The sequence below is a fragment of the Ursus arctos genome, unplaced genomic scaffold (assembly GCF_023065955.2).
Source record: "Ursus arctos isolate Adak ecotype North America unplaced genomic scaffold, UrsArc2.0 scaffold_30, whole genome shotgun sequence".
Taxonomy (NCBI): Eukaryota; Metazoa; Chordata; class Mammalia; order Carnivora; family Ursidae; genus Ursus; species Ursus arctos.
Window position 1 is genome coordinate 25,088,974 of NW_026622986.1, and position 14,559 is coordinate 25,103,532.

The following is a 14,559-nucleotide window of genomic DNA, read 5'->3' on the forward strand; positions in this document are numbered from 1 at the left end:
TGGAGTCCCTGTCCTGCAGGGGTGGGATCTGGACCACAGAGATGCCTTTCAAACACTGCAGTCACGACAAGCATGCATGAATTCAACTGCCCTAACTGGAGATTTAGGGATCCCAGGAAGAAGATTTGGGGGCCACAGGGAGGTGAGGCCCAGCCTGGAAACTTCCTCTCCTGCTTCTTTATCCTTGCTTCTCCTTACCTTTTCTTCCAGAATTCCCTAAGAACTTTCCCTTCAGTGCATGGAAGAATTTAGCTGGGTTCCACGACTCAGACTTGCAGAAACCCTAGTAAATAAGATGCTTACAGAACAGAGTCTTCCATTTTAAGGCAGTTCCGCTTATACATTTATTACAAATATAGATTACATATAATATGTATGACGTACCATGGAATGCATATTAGATGCATGATTATGTATGATGTAATACATATATAAAAATATTATAAATACAGTTACAAATAAACATCCTCTTTTTTCTTCTTCTTACTACCTTAGGAACACTTTCGGCAATTTGGAGATAAAAGGAGCTGCTGAGTTTAGAGAGAAACAGACTGTTGAGCCTGCGTCTCATTAGACTCACGCACTGACTTGTGAAAAGCTGGTTGGAATTTACTTCTTAATTTATTCCTCAGGTGTAAAGAGTTCAGAATCTGAAAGTAGGAATTATATAAATCATGCAGCTTTAGGAAAATCAGGACAAAATGGCTTTTCAAATCTTTTATTAAGGCCTTCCTAAAATTATCATGAAGTAATAAGCCGCATGAAAGACAGCGAAAGAGAGAGAGCTCAAAAAAGTTGATTAGTCCACGCTGAATTTCCTAATTAACCTCTCGAAGCCCAAGTCAGATTTGCTTTCTACGCATCTTGACTCTAAACGAATCACACAGAAAATGTAACCGTGTCTACAGAGGAATCCTGCAAAGCAACAATGATTACTGTCAGGAGGCCACGCGTCCGGAACAGGCTTTAACGCCGGGAAAGCTTTGACCCAGCGCATCCGCGGGGCGCGGGAGGAGGGCTGGGCTGCAGCTCCCCGCAGCGAGGGACCTCCTGGCGCAGCCTCCAGCGCTCCCCCAGCACCGCGCCGGGCCTGGGGGGGACGGACCGCGCGCCGCGGCTCCCGAGCGCCCCTGGCCCGGGGCCGGCGGCCGCCTCGGCCGCCTCCCCGCCCTCTCCCGCCGCCGCCCACGCCCCGTCGCGGGGGGCAGGGCAGGAGGCGGGCGGCTGGCCCGCCCCCCGGGACCCTTTAAAGCTTCGCGGGCGAGGGCCAGGCGCCGTAAGCTCGGCGGTTGAGAGAGCGGCGCTCCGAGCCCAGCGCCCAGGGCTGCGCTTCGCCGGCCGGCGGGGCGGCGCTGTCGCCCGGGGCGGGCGCTCCGGGCTCCCCGACGCCTCCTGCTCCCGGCGGCCGCGCGGCCCCTCTCTGTCCTGCCAGTCCTGGGAGTCCCCGCCATGCGCCCGGGCTAGTGCGCCCAGGGCGCAGCGCCGACCCCGGCCGCGCCCGCCGCCCGCTCCCGCCGCCGGCATGCTGCGCCCGCTGCTGCTCGCGGCCCTCTGCCTGGCCGGCCGGCTCGGAACCGCCCGCGGCTGCCAGCTGCCCTCCGAGTGGAGACCGCTGAGCGAGGGCTGCCGCGCGGAGCTGGCCGAGATCATCGTGTACGCCAAGGTGCTGGCGCTTCACCAGGAGGTGCACGGCCTGTACAACTACCTGCCGTGGCAGTACGAGGCCAGCGACGCGGGGCTCTTCTACTCGGCCGAGATCGAGATGCTGTGCGACCAGGCGTGGGGCAGCATGCTCGAGGTGCCCGCGGGCTCCAGACTCAACCTCACGGGCCTGGGCTACTTCTCGTGTCACTCCCACACCGTGGTCCAGGACTACTCCTATTTCTTCTTTCTCAGGTGAGCGCCCACAGCTCCTCCTCCAACTATTTGCGTGACGTCCCGAGGGCACCGTTCTCCGGAGCCAGGTCAGGAGCAACAGGGAGTCCTGTCCGTACCATTTTGGAATACGCCTTGGGCTCCTTTCCTTACTCTTGATTCTCTCCTGCTCCGTGGGACGTCTCGACAAAGGTCCTGCGTGTATTTGGCTAAGGCTGTTAAAAACAAAACAAAACAAAAAACCGGGAGTGATTTTTGTCCTTAATACATAGAAGTGTGTTTCAGGCAGAAGCCCAAGGTGGTTTCCAAAATCCATTTGACTCCTCTTTAAATTTATACTTTTAATTGGATTCACCGGGAGTAGCTTGGGATGGTGATGGGGGGGGAACCCCAAACTTTGAAATTACACTCTCGTTGGAATTCTGGCTCAGCCCTTCCTGTGATTTTTGGAGCAAATTGTCTTTTGAAGACCCTCCGTATCCTCACTTCCATAATGTGAGAAACCAGGTTGGTTGAGACCAACGCCCAGTAATTATGTAGAACACCTGGTGCAGGTTAGAAGCAGAAGGAAGAGTCACGCTTTTCCGCACCTGCTTAAATGCCAAGATAGGCATGGTGTGGAATGCAGCCCAGCTGTTCCTTTGTTTCACCCCTTGTCACCACCAGCCGACCTCAGTGCTGGGCTTTTCAAAATAGCAAAGGTTTATGTGGGGGCCTGCTGGGGGGAGGGGAGTGGAGACCTGGCTCTTAGTGCTTTGAAGAGCATAGGTGAAACAGGCTGGAGGTTCTCTCTGACTGGAGACTCCTGGAATCTTGTCAAGTTCCATGAAAGTTGGCCTGCAGCCAAGACGGAATTCACGTGTGTAAGAACTCAGTCAATGGGTTTGAAGTTTGAAATGGAGAACAGCAGGTGGAACCCTAAAGGCATTGGCTGCATTAGCGTGATGCAGAGCAGCTGAGAGAAACCTTGAACTGGAATGTAACCTGCATATCAAGCTAGTGAGTGAGTTAATCCACAGTTGAGACTGGTAGCGGTTCCCGTTTTCCCAGTCCGTGAAGCGGCAACAAGGGCATTCGGAATGACTATGACCCGTCTGCGGATTCACTTTTAGCTCTTGAGATTTCGCATCCCTCTGAGAAAGAAAACCCGTAAGATCCACCAAGGGGCTGTTCCTAAGCTCATGGCAACACATGTTTCCCGTATTGAAGCCAGAACCTCTAAGTTTAGAATACATGGCGTGCTTTGTGTCGGCTTCAGTGGTTTAGTGAGATTAAGTTGTTTTTCTCTTTTCTAATTGCTAGGGAAGTATAGTTTCTAAAAAAAAAAGTCAGCAAGGAGTGAGATTGTATCCTTCTTGATACAAAGAAACTTAGGTTTTTCATGCTTTTCTTTAGGAAGGACAATGAGATTCCAGCTATAAAGCTATTAGTCACTGAAACTTTATTTTCCAAAGAAAAAAGCTGGAGAACTTGGGCAGACATTATATTTTCCTGATTTTTATCATGAAAGAGCTTTGTCCAGTGGCTCTGTGGTGATCAGCCAGCTCTTTCATCTTTCCCTCTGATATATTTACAAAAAGTGTGAGCAGAAATAGGGAGTCAACTGGTAGTCTGACAGATTTCCATTTCACAGGGCTGTGTTGCCTGAAGTGTGTTAACAACTGCATACAAATCATTCCTTCCCTGTTATTCTGGGACCCAGTGAGATGAGAACAGATTCTGTGCAGTGTCACAGGAGAAAGTGGCAGTGGAGGCTCCCTGGTGAGCCCCACATCCCCTCTTTGTGCCGGAGGGTAACTTCGGCCTCCTCTCCCTCTGTGGGATTTCTTTATCTTTCCAAGGGGTGATTTATAAAATGTTATAAGCTCTATAAAAATGTTAACATCTACACTGCACTCACTCTGTGCCAGATACTTTATCTGATGCAGTCCTTCCGCCACCAGCGAGAAGGTGCTAGTCTCCTCTTTTTACAGATTGGAATAGTGAAGCTTAGATAATCGAGGAAATTCATCTCCTGTCAGAAGATCAGTAGCAATGGCAGGATTCGAACCTGGGTTGTAAGAACTGGCTTTCCTTTGATTGAGAAACAACAGTCGGTGAGAAAGAAGGCCACTTGGGAGATCTACAGGTAGACAAACATATGCACACCCCCTACCCCCCACAACCCTTCACCAAACTCCCCTTTGGGAAAACCTTAAGGATAGACTCCTGTAGTGTGAGGCAGAGAAACATTTAGAAATAGTAGGTCCTCTAATGAGAGCCATGTGAGACATAGTTGGGTAATGGCAAGGCTGTCAGTATTTACAACTCTTGATTAAAGCTGGTATATCTTATGGCTGTCCAAGCTACAGTTCTGCTTTTTTCCTCTTTTATCCCATTAGGATGGATGAAAATTATAATCTCTTGCCCCACGGAGTCAATTTCCAAGATGCCATCTTTCCAGACACCCAAGAGAACAGAAGGATGTTTTCCAGCCTTTTCCAGTTTTCGAACTGTTCTCAAGGGCAGCAGCTGGCAACTTTTTCCAGTGACTGGGAGATCCAGGAAGATAATAGGGTAAGAATTGCCTGTTTCCTTTGTCAGAGCAAAATAATAGAATAGCTACATCTTGTCTGAATTTCGTGACCAAAGGATTCAAGAGTACTCTTCCAGAAGCCCAGACCAAAGAGCGTTATCCCTCCTGTTCCCCTGGCAGTTAAAACAAACAAACAAAAAAAACCAAAAAAACCCACTGCTCGTAAACTAGATTCCCCAGGCTTTACTAGTTAGTTTGGGGTTCCTCATAAAGTGAGAGAACAGATGGAATGAAGGTTGGCACACGGCCTCCGTTTTGTCTCCTGTAAAATGGAAACAATCTACATCATAGGGTTGATGAATATGATTTAACTACGTAAAAAGGGCAAAAGCGTTTAACCTAGTGCCTGACCGAGCAAGTACTCAGTACATGAGAGCTTTTATGACTATTACATCATTACTGCTATTGATAGCATAAGGCTCTCGGGACTCTTCTAAGGAAGAAGAAAGTCCTCAAGGAAATGGTTGCCCTAGCTAACACTTCCATGATCGTTAACTCTCGTTGTGAAGACCGAGAGGTACAGGGTGGCCGGTTGTGGAATGTAAGGCTTAAGATAATTTGGGGTCTGAAAATATAAAAGGGATCTGCCCCTCTGGGACAGATGCCAGAGTTGGGGGGAGATTTTGAAGACTGTCCCTTTCCCAGATGGCATTGCCATACTCGAGCTGGAATGATGGTAGGACTGGGTCAGTAGAGCGGGTGGCTCTGGTCCCAGTCTCCCATCAGAGATGTTTTCAGGCCAGTGTGACAGACTGCTGGGAGCGTTCTGATGTGGGGTTTTAGGTATCTCATGGGACAAGGACTATTTGTATGGGTTGATGAACTAATTTGCCCATGTTAAGTGGCTCACATGGCCCCAAATCTGGAAGTGTACAGTGTTGTAAGTCAATGTAGGATTCGAACCTGGGTCGTTAGAACTGGCTTTCCTTTGATTGAGAAACAACAGTCGGTGAGAAAGAAGGCCACTTGGGAGATCTACAAGTAGACAAACACCTCGGACGCCCATCCAACCTGGGTCCCACCTACTCTTCAAACAAGTAGCTACTATTACTAGTTTCTTTTAAATGTTGGAGTATTTTCAACCAACAGATAATTCAAACTTGTGTTATTTACTGTTGTTTTTGACAAAAATGGCAGCCCACTGTGCACACTTCGCTATACATTGCCTTTATTCACAAGTAGATCTTGATCTTTCTATATCAATGTAGATAAAATTTCGTTAAATGGCTGCGTAGTGGGTTCCATTGTGTGCATGCGTCGCAGTGTATTTAATCAAGCCCTCTGCTAATAGGTGGTTCGGTTGGTGTCCAGTACGTTGCTATTACAAAGAGTGTGGACACATAGGATATTCTACATACCTCATTTCGCGGGACCGCAGAGCCCAATCTTCAGCAAATATTATATGCTGACTATAAAGCAGCTACTGTGTTAGGTGCTAGTTTTTCTATGTTGGGCAAATACAAAGTCCCTGTTCTCCTGAAGCTTGTAAACCTACTGTTGGTGATTGACCGAATCAAAAGACTGTATTAATGATTGCATAGTTTTAAATGGAAACATAAGCTCAAAAAAAAAAAAAATCAGGGAATCTGACCTAGACTTAAGGGTGAAGAAAGCCTTCTCTGTTGAATTGATACTGGAGCTAAGAGCCGATGGATGAAGAGGCATCCTAGATCAAGGAGAGATGAGTGCAGTCCGAAGAAAGTCTGTGCAAAGTCCCTGTCGTGGCAGAGTGCGTGGTGCCTTTGAGGGAGTGAAAGAAAGCTACTTGGCTGGAGCAAAGGGAGTGCGTGAGAAGGATGGGACAAGAGCCGGAGGTGGGGCCAGACCTAGTGAGGATTTGGGCTTTGTCCTAATAGGAATAGGAAACCTTTTATGTTGTGAAAGGGGCGATGGGGGTCAAATTTACATTTTGAAAAATGAACTGGGGTGGAAGGAATCCAAGTGATGTGAGAACAGGTAGTGGTTATAAAGCTACCAGGTAGTTGCTGAACTACCGTAGAGGCAAGAGGGATGGAGTAAAGTGGAAAAATTTGGTAGAGATTTAAGAAATAAGTAGGTGTTCCTGATGGCTTGGTTGCAACAGAGGTGGAAGAGGGTCAAAGATAACTTCTGGGTTTCTGGCATGTGAACTGTGTGCCAAAGACCGACACTGAGAAATGTGTATAGGAAAGGTTTGGTAGGGGAATTCATATGTCAGATGCTGAACGTGCAGAGTTGAGGTGTTTTTAAGCCATCTGAGCCATTTTGCACCGGGTGAGATCTTGAATACTAGTTGGATCTGTACGTTCGGAGGTTTGAGAAGAGCTCAAAGTGGAAGATAGACCTTTGGGACTTAATAATTAGATGTCAGTTGAGAATGGATGTGAATGCAATTTTTAAGGGCGAGCATGTAGGGAGAGCAGAGTGTAGGCCCTAGGGTAGGACTGAGCCTTGTGGAATGCTAATACTGGTTGAGAAGGAACAGTCAGAGGCAGAGGGAAAGCTAGGAGAATCCAGTGTACAGAGTGTTTCTAGGAGGATGAGTGATCATCAGAGTCAAAAGCTGTTGAGAAGTCCAGTAAAATGACTGAGAAGTAAACTCTTTGGTGACATGAGGACAGTTTCTGTAATATGAGGGAGTAGGGTGGTGGGGCATGAGTGAGGGTAGACAATTCTTTGACGAAGTTTGCCTGTGGATGCTTTAGTACATATAGAGCTGCAGGTGAAGGGGGTAGAATAGTTGAGGGGAGGGGTTTTGTTGTATTTAAAGATGGCAGCCATCCTGTTCACACGACTTGGTCTCTGTTTTCCTACTCTTCAGACGCTGTTCAAGTCGATAAACCAACCAAGGGCAGGGATATCTATTTTGTTTACTGTTGTATACTTGCGCGTTTTTTATGGGTCTTACACATTTGTTAAATGAATCCCGTCTCTTCATCCAGAGAGATCTAATGTCTAAGGAAGCAGAGCCTTCTCTCTCATTTTCTACATTAATATCAAAAATCCATATACAGTAAAAATCACTCTCTTGCAGATGGTGTTATGAGTTTTGATAAATGCACACTGTTGTATAATCACAACTACAACCACAGTGCGGAAAAGACCATCACTGAAAAGAACCTCCCTTCTGCCCTTTTTTGGTCAGACCCTTCCCTAACCTGAACTCACAGGAACCAGTGATACGTTCTCCCACACTAGTTGTGTATTTTCCAGAGTGTCAAATGAACGGAATCATACAGTATGTTGCCTTTTTTTTTTTTTTTTTTAGTTTGGCTGCTTTTACTTAGCGTAATACATTTGAAATTTGTGCTGTGTTTATTAGTAGTTCACTTTATTTTTAAGCAGAGTATTCCGTAATAGGAATGTACCATGGTTTTATTTACCCAGTCATCCGTTGAGAGAGATTTAATTCACAATTTTAGGCTACTAGAGCTTCCATAAAGACACATGTACAGGTTTTTGTATGCACATAAATTTCAGTGTGTCTTCGGTAAATACCTAGGATGGGTTTGCTGGGTCATTCGGTAAGCGTGTGTCTAACTTTGTAAGAAACTGCAAAACTGTTTTTGAGGACAGCAGCAATGTTTTGCATTTGTATTAGCAATGTGTGCAAGCTTCGGTTTTGCGTCCTCATCAGTACTTGGTATGGTCAGAAAAAATAGACATCCTAATAGGTGTGTGGTAGAGTGTGTGTGTGTGTGTGTGTGTGTGTGTCTGTGTCTGGTTTGTTCTTAGATTCCACATGTAAATGAGCTCATCTGGTAACTGTCTTACTCTGACCTATTTCACTTAGCATAATGCTCTCAGTGTCCATCCTTCATCCACTGTTGGAAATGGCAGGATTTCCTTGGTAAAGGCTAAATAATCTTTGTATATGTACCACAGTTTCTTTATCCCTTCATCTGTCAGTGGACATGTAGGTTGTTTCCCTGTCTTGGCTATTGTGAAAAACTGCGCTGAACATGGGAGTGCAGATAAGTCTTCAAGGTACTGATTTCATCCAGTTTGGGTTTATACCCAGAAGTGGAATTTCTGGATCATTTGGTAGTTCTATGTTTAATTTTTAAAGGAACCTCCATATTGTTTTCCATAGAAGCTATATCAGTTTATCTTCCTACCAACAGTGTATGAGGGACCTACCTCTTCTCCACATCCTTGCCAACACATGGTATCTTCTAGTTTTTGGATAATAGCTGTCCTAACAGGTGCGAGGTGACACCTCATGGTGCTTTTGGCTTACGTTTCTTTGATGATCAGTGATGTTGAGCATTGTTCTGTGTGTGTTGGCCCTCTGTGTGTCCCTGGAAAAGTGTCTGGTCAGGTCCTCCGCCCATTTTTTAAAATTTAAATTCAATTTAGTTAACATACAGTGTACTATTAGTTTCAGGGGTGGAATTTAGTGATTCATCAGTTAGATACAAACCCAGTGCTCATTACATCAAGTACCCTCCTTAATGCCCATTCATCCAATTGCCCCATTCCCCCACCTACCTCCATTCCAGCGACCCTCAGTTTCCTATAGTTAAAAGTCTCTTAGGATTTGCCTCCCTCTCTGTTCTTGTCTTTATTTTTCCTTCCCTCCATGTTCATCTCGTTTGTCTTTTAAATTCCACATGAGTGAAATCACATGGTATTTGTCTTTCTCTGACTCTCTTGCTTAGCATAATACCCTCTAGTTTCATCCACGTCATTGCAAATGGCAAGATTTCATTCTTTTTGATGGCTGAGTAACATTCCATTTTGTGTGTGTGTGTGTGTGTGTGTGTGTGTGTATATAAATACATAAATAATCACATCTTCCTTATCCATCTGTCTGTGGACATCTGGGCTCTTTCTGTATTTTGGCTATTGTGGACATTGCTGCTATAAACATTGGGGTGCAGGTGCCCCTTTGGATCACTGTTTATATCCTTTGGGTAAATACTGAGTATTGCAATTGCTAGGTGGTAGGGTAGCTCTGTTCTTAACTTTTTGAGGAATCGCCATGTTTCCCAGAGTGGCTGCACCAGCTTGCATTCCCACCAGCAGTGTAAGAGGGATCCCCTTTCTCCGCATCCTTGCCAACATTTGTTGTTTCCTGAGTGGTTGATTTTAGCCATTCTGACTGATGTGAGGTGGTATCTCATTGTAGTTCTGATTTGGATTTCCCTGATGCCAAGTGATGCTGAACATTTTTTTTCATGTGTCTGTCAGCCATTTGTATGTCTTCCTTGGAGAGATATCTGTTCATGTCTTCTGCCCATTTCTTGACTTTTTTTTTTTTTTTTTGGTGTTGAGTTTGGTAAGTTCTTTACAGCTTTTTGGATACTAGCCCTTTATCTAACGTGTCATTTGTGAATATGTTTTCCCATTCCAGAGGTTGTCTTTTAGTTCTGTTGATTGTTTCCTTTGCTGTCCTCTGCCCGTTTAAAATCCGATTTTTTTTTTTTTTTGGTGTTACAGGAGTTCTTTGTATGTTTTGGATATTAACCCGTTATTGGACACATCCTTTGTCAATATCCTCTCTCATTCAGTAGGTTGCCTCTTCATTTTGTTGATAGTTTCCTTCATTGTGCAAAAGACTTTAGTTCGATGTGTCTCAATTTCTTTTTTTTTTTTTTTAAGATTTTATTTATTTATTCGACAGAGATAGAGACAGCCAGCGAGAGAGGGAACACAAGCAGGGGGAGTGGGAGAGGAAGAAGCAGGCTCATAGCAAAGGAGCCTGATGTGGGGCTCGATCCCATAACGCCGGGATCACGCCCTGAGCCGAAGGCAAACGCTTAACCGCTGTGCCACCCAGGCGCCCCGATGTGTCTCAATTTCTTATTTCTGCTTTTGTTGCTTTTGCCTGAGGAGACTTTTTTTTTTTTTTAAAGATTTTATTTATTTATTCGACAGAGATAGAGACAGCCAGCGAGAGAGGGGACACAAGCAGGGGGAGTGGGAGAGGAAGAAGCAGGCTCATAGCGGAAGAGCCTGATGTGGGGCTCGATCCCACAACACCGGGATCACGCCCTGAGCTGAAGGCAGACGCTTAACCGCTGTGCCACCCAGGTGCCCCTTGCCTGAGGAGACTTAGACAAAAATCTGCTCAGACTGATGTCCAAGAGTACTGCTTATGTTTACTTTTAGGAATTTAATAGTTTCAGGTCTTATGTTTAGAGTTTTAAATCCATTTACAGTTTATTTTGTGTGGTTATTTCATTGGTCCAGTTTCATTCTTTTCTTCATGTAGCTCTTCACTTTTTCCAACACTATTTATTGAAGAGACTGTCTTTTCTCTATAGTGTATTAGTATATTCTTGCCTTCTCCTTTGTAGATTAATTTACCATATATGTGTGGGTTTATTTCTGGGCTATTCTGTTCCATTGATCTGTGTGTCTGTTCTTGTGCCAGTACCATACTGTTTTGATTGCTACAGACTAGTAGTATAGCTTGAGATGTGGGCGGATGGTCCCTACAGCTTTGTTGTTCTTTATCAAGATGTCTTTGGCTCTTCATGGTCTTTTGTGGTTCCATACAAATTTTAGGGTTCTATTTCTGTGAAAAAATGCCATTGGTATTTTGATAGGGATTACACTGAAGGTGTGAATTGTTTTGGGTGGTATAGACATTTTAACAATACTAATTCTTCCAGTCCATGAGCATGGTATGTCTTTCCATTTGTCTTCTTCAACTTATTTCATCAATGCCTTAAAATTTGCATAGTACAGATGTTTCACCTTCTTGGTTAAATTTATTCTTAGGCATTTTATTACTTTTGATGCAATTGTAAATGGGACTGTTTTCTTAATTTCCTCTTTCTGATAATTCATTATCAGTGTATACAAATGCAACAAATGTCTATATTAATTTTGTATATTAGGGTTTCCTATATTTAATGTCCTATCATGTGCACATAGACACAGTTTTACTTCTTCCATTCCAATTTAGATGCCTTTTCTTTCTTGTCTAATTTCTCTGGCTAGCACTTCCAGTACTATGTTGAATAAAAGTGATGGAAGTGAACATAACCTTGTCTTGTTCCTGATTATGGGGGATACGTTTCCAGCTTTACACTGTTGAGTGGTTTTTCATACATGGTGTGTATTGGGTTGAGGTGTGTTCCTTCTGTACTCACTTTGCTGAGATTCTTTGTCATAAATGGATGTTTGGTTTTTGTCAGGTGCTTTTTCGGCATCTGTCATGATAATCTGATTTTTATCCTTCATTTTGTTAATGTGCTGTATCCTGTTGGTTTTTGTGGATGTTGGATCATTCCTGGAATAAATCCCACTTGACTGTGGTGAATGATCCTTCTAATAAATTTTTGAATTGGATTTGCTAATATTTTTGCATCTACGCTTATCATAAATATTGGCCTATAATTTTTTTGTAGTGTTTTGGCTTTGATAACAGAGTAACACTGGCCTTGAAGAATGAATTTGGAAACGTTGCTTTAATTGGTGTGAATAGTTTGAGAAGGATAGGTATTAACTCCACTTTAAATGTTTAGTAAAATTCACCTGTGAAATTGGTCCTGGAGTTTTGGGAATTTTTGATTACTGATTCAGTTTCATTGCTAATAGTCTATTCAGATTTTACATTTCTTCTTGATTCAGTCTTGGAAGTTTATATGTTTTTAGGAATTTATCTGTTTCTTCTAGGTTTCCCAATTTGTTAGTCTATAATTGTTGGTAGTCCTCTCTTATCCCTTGTATTTCTGTGGTGTTAGTTGTACCTGCTCTTTCATTTCTGACTGTGAGGTTTTTTTTTTCCTTGATGAGCTGGTTAAAGGTTTATCAGTTTTATCTCTTCAAAAAAATCAGTTCTTAGATTGATCTTTTCCTATTGTAATTTTAGTCTCTATATCATTTATTGCCCCTCTGATCTTTATTTCCTTCCATCTACTAACTTTGGGCTTTGTTCTTGTATTTCTAGATGCTTTAGGTGCAGGTTTAGATTGTTTGAGCTTTTTAGTTTTGTTTTCTTTTAACATAGGCCTGCATCACTATAAACATCCCCCTTAGAACTGCCTTTGCCATGTCTCAAATATTTTTGAACATTGTGTTTCTATTTTCATTTGTCTCAAGGTGTTATTTGATTTCTTTTTGATCTCTTCCCTGGGTTAGTAGCATGTTGTTTAGCCTTTGTGTGTTTGTGTTTTCTCCAGTTTTTTTTTTCTTGTAATTTCTAGTTTCATATCTTTTGTGGTCAGGAAAGATGCTTGATATGAATTTAGTCCTCTTAAATTTATTGACTTGTTTTGTAGGTATTCATATGAATAGATCAAGCAAATATTCACAGACATAAAAGAAGAAATCAACAGTAATACGTTGAGTGAGACTTTAACACCCCGCTTATGGCATTGATACATCATCCAGACAGAAAATCAATAAGGAAACAGTGGCTTTAAATGACACATTAGACCAGATGGGCTCAACAGACATACATGGAACATTTCATCCAAGAGCAGAATACACATTCTCTTCAAGTGCCCATGGAACATTCTCCAGGAAGATCACAAGTTAGACTATAAAACAAGTCTGATTCCTTGATCATTATGCCCTTCTTTGTCTCTTGTGACAGTCTTTGTTTCACGTCTATTTTGTCTAGTAAGTATTTCTAGCCCAGCCTTTTTTTTTAAATTTCCATTTGCATGGAATATCTTTTTCCGTCCCTTCACTTTCAGTCTGTATGTGTCTTTAGGTCTGAAGTGAGTCTCTGGTAGGCAGCATATAGAGGGTCTTATTTTTTTGGTCCATTCCGTCACCCTATATCTTTTGAATGGAACATTTAGACCATTTACATTTAAAGTAACCACCTTATACCAGTTAGAATGACAAAAATTGATAAGGCAAGAAACAACAAATGTTAGAGATGATGTGGAGAAAGAGGATCCCTCTTACACTGTTGGTGGGAATGCAAGTTGGTACAACCACTCTGGAAAACAGTGTGGAGGTCCCTCAAAAAGTTAAAATTAGAGCTACCCTATGACCCAGCAATTGCACTACTAGGTATTTATCCCAAAGATACAGATGTAGTGAAGAGAAGGGCCATATGCATCCCAATGTTCATAGCAGCATTGTCCACAATAGCTAAATCGTGGAAGGAGCCGAGATGCCCTTCAACAGACGAATGGATTAAGAAGATGTGGTCCTTATATACAATGAAATACTACTCAGCCATCAGAAAGAACGAATACCCAACATTTGCAGCAACATGGACGGGTCTGGAGGAGATTATGCTGAGTGAAAAAAGTCAAGCAGAGAAAGACAATTATCATATGGTTTCACTCATTTATGGAACATAAGAAATAGCAGGGAGATCGGTAGGAGAAGGAAGGGAAGAATGACGGGGGTAAACAGAAGGGGGAATGAACCATGAGAGACCGTGGACTCTGGGAAACAAACTGAGGGCTTCAGAGGGGAGGGGAAGGAGGTGGGGGATTGGGCTAGGACCATGATGGGTATTAAGGAGGGCACATATTGCATGGAGCACTGGGTGTTATATGCAAATAATGAATCATGGAACACTACATCAAAAACTAATGATGTACTGTATGGTGACTAACATAACATAAAAAATTTTTAAAAAGTAATCATTGGTAGTATGTACTTTTATTTCATTGATTTATGGTTTTCTGGCAGCATTTTATTTTTTTAAGTATAACTAACCTATGATGTTATTATTCAGTAATTCTTTTTTTAAACGTTTTTTTATTATGTTAGTCACCATACAGTACATCCCTGGTTTCTGATGTAAAGTTCGATGATTCATTAGTTGTGTATAACACCCAGTGCCCCATGCAATACGTGCCCTCCTTACTACCCATTACCAGTCTATTCCATTTCCCCACCCCCCTCCTCTCTGAAGCCCTCAGTTTGTTTCTCATAGTCCATAGTATCTCATGCTTCATTCCCCCTTCTGATTACCCCCCCTTTCTTTATCTCTTTCTTTCCCTACCGATCTTCCTAGTTCTTATGTTCCATAGATGAGAGAAATCATATGATAATTGTCTTTCTCTGCTTGACTTATTTCACTTAGCATAATCTCCTCCAGTGCCGTCCATGTTGCAGCAAATGTTGAGAACTCGTTCTTTGTTAGCTGAGTAACATTCCATTGTATATATGGATCACAACTTCTTAATCCAGTCATCTGTTGAAGG

At 43.1% G+C, this 14,559-nt stretch overlaps 1 protein-coding gene and 1 long non-coding RNA gene across 3 annotated transcripts in view; both read left to right on the forward strand.

Annotated features, from left to right (window-relative positions):
• LOC113241073 (uncharacterized) overlaps window positions 1-1,088 on the forward strand; it is a 70,234-nt gene extending 69,146 nt beyond the window's left edge. For both annotated transcript variants that reach the window (XR_007190102.2, XR_008956537.1), the window contains one exon: window positions 496-1,088. This is a non-coding gene — a long non-coding RNA (uncharacterized LOC113241073). The remainder of the gene's footprint in view (window positions 1-495) is intronic.
• A 228-nt stretch (window positions 1,089-1,316) lies between these two features.
• CCDC3 (coiled-coil domain containing 3) overlaps window positions 1,317-14,559 on the forward strand; it is a 122,245-nt gene continuing 109,002 nt past the window's right edge. The window contains exons 1-2 of the mRNA XM_026478649.4: window positions 1,317-1,896; window positions 4,257-4,431. Of these exons, the coding sequence (XP_026334434.2) occupies window positions 1,523-1,896; window positions 4,257-4,431 (549 nt within the window). The 5' untranslated portion in view covers window positions 1,317-1,522. The remainder of the gene's footprint in view (window positions 1,897-4,256; window positions 4,432-14,559) is intronic.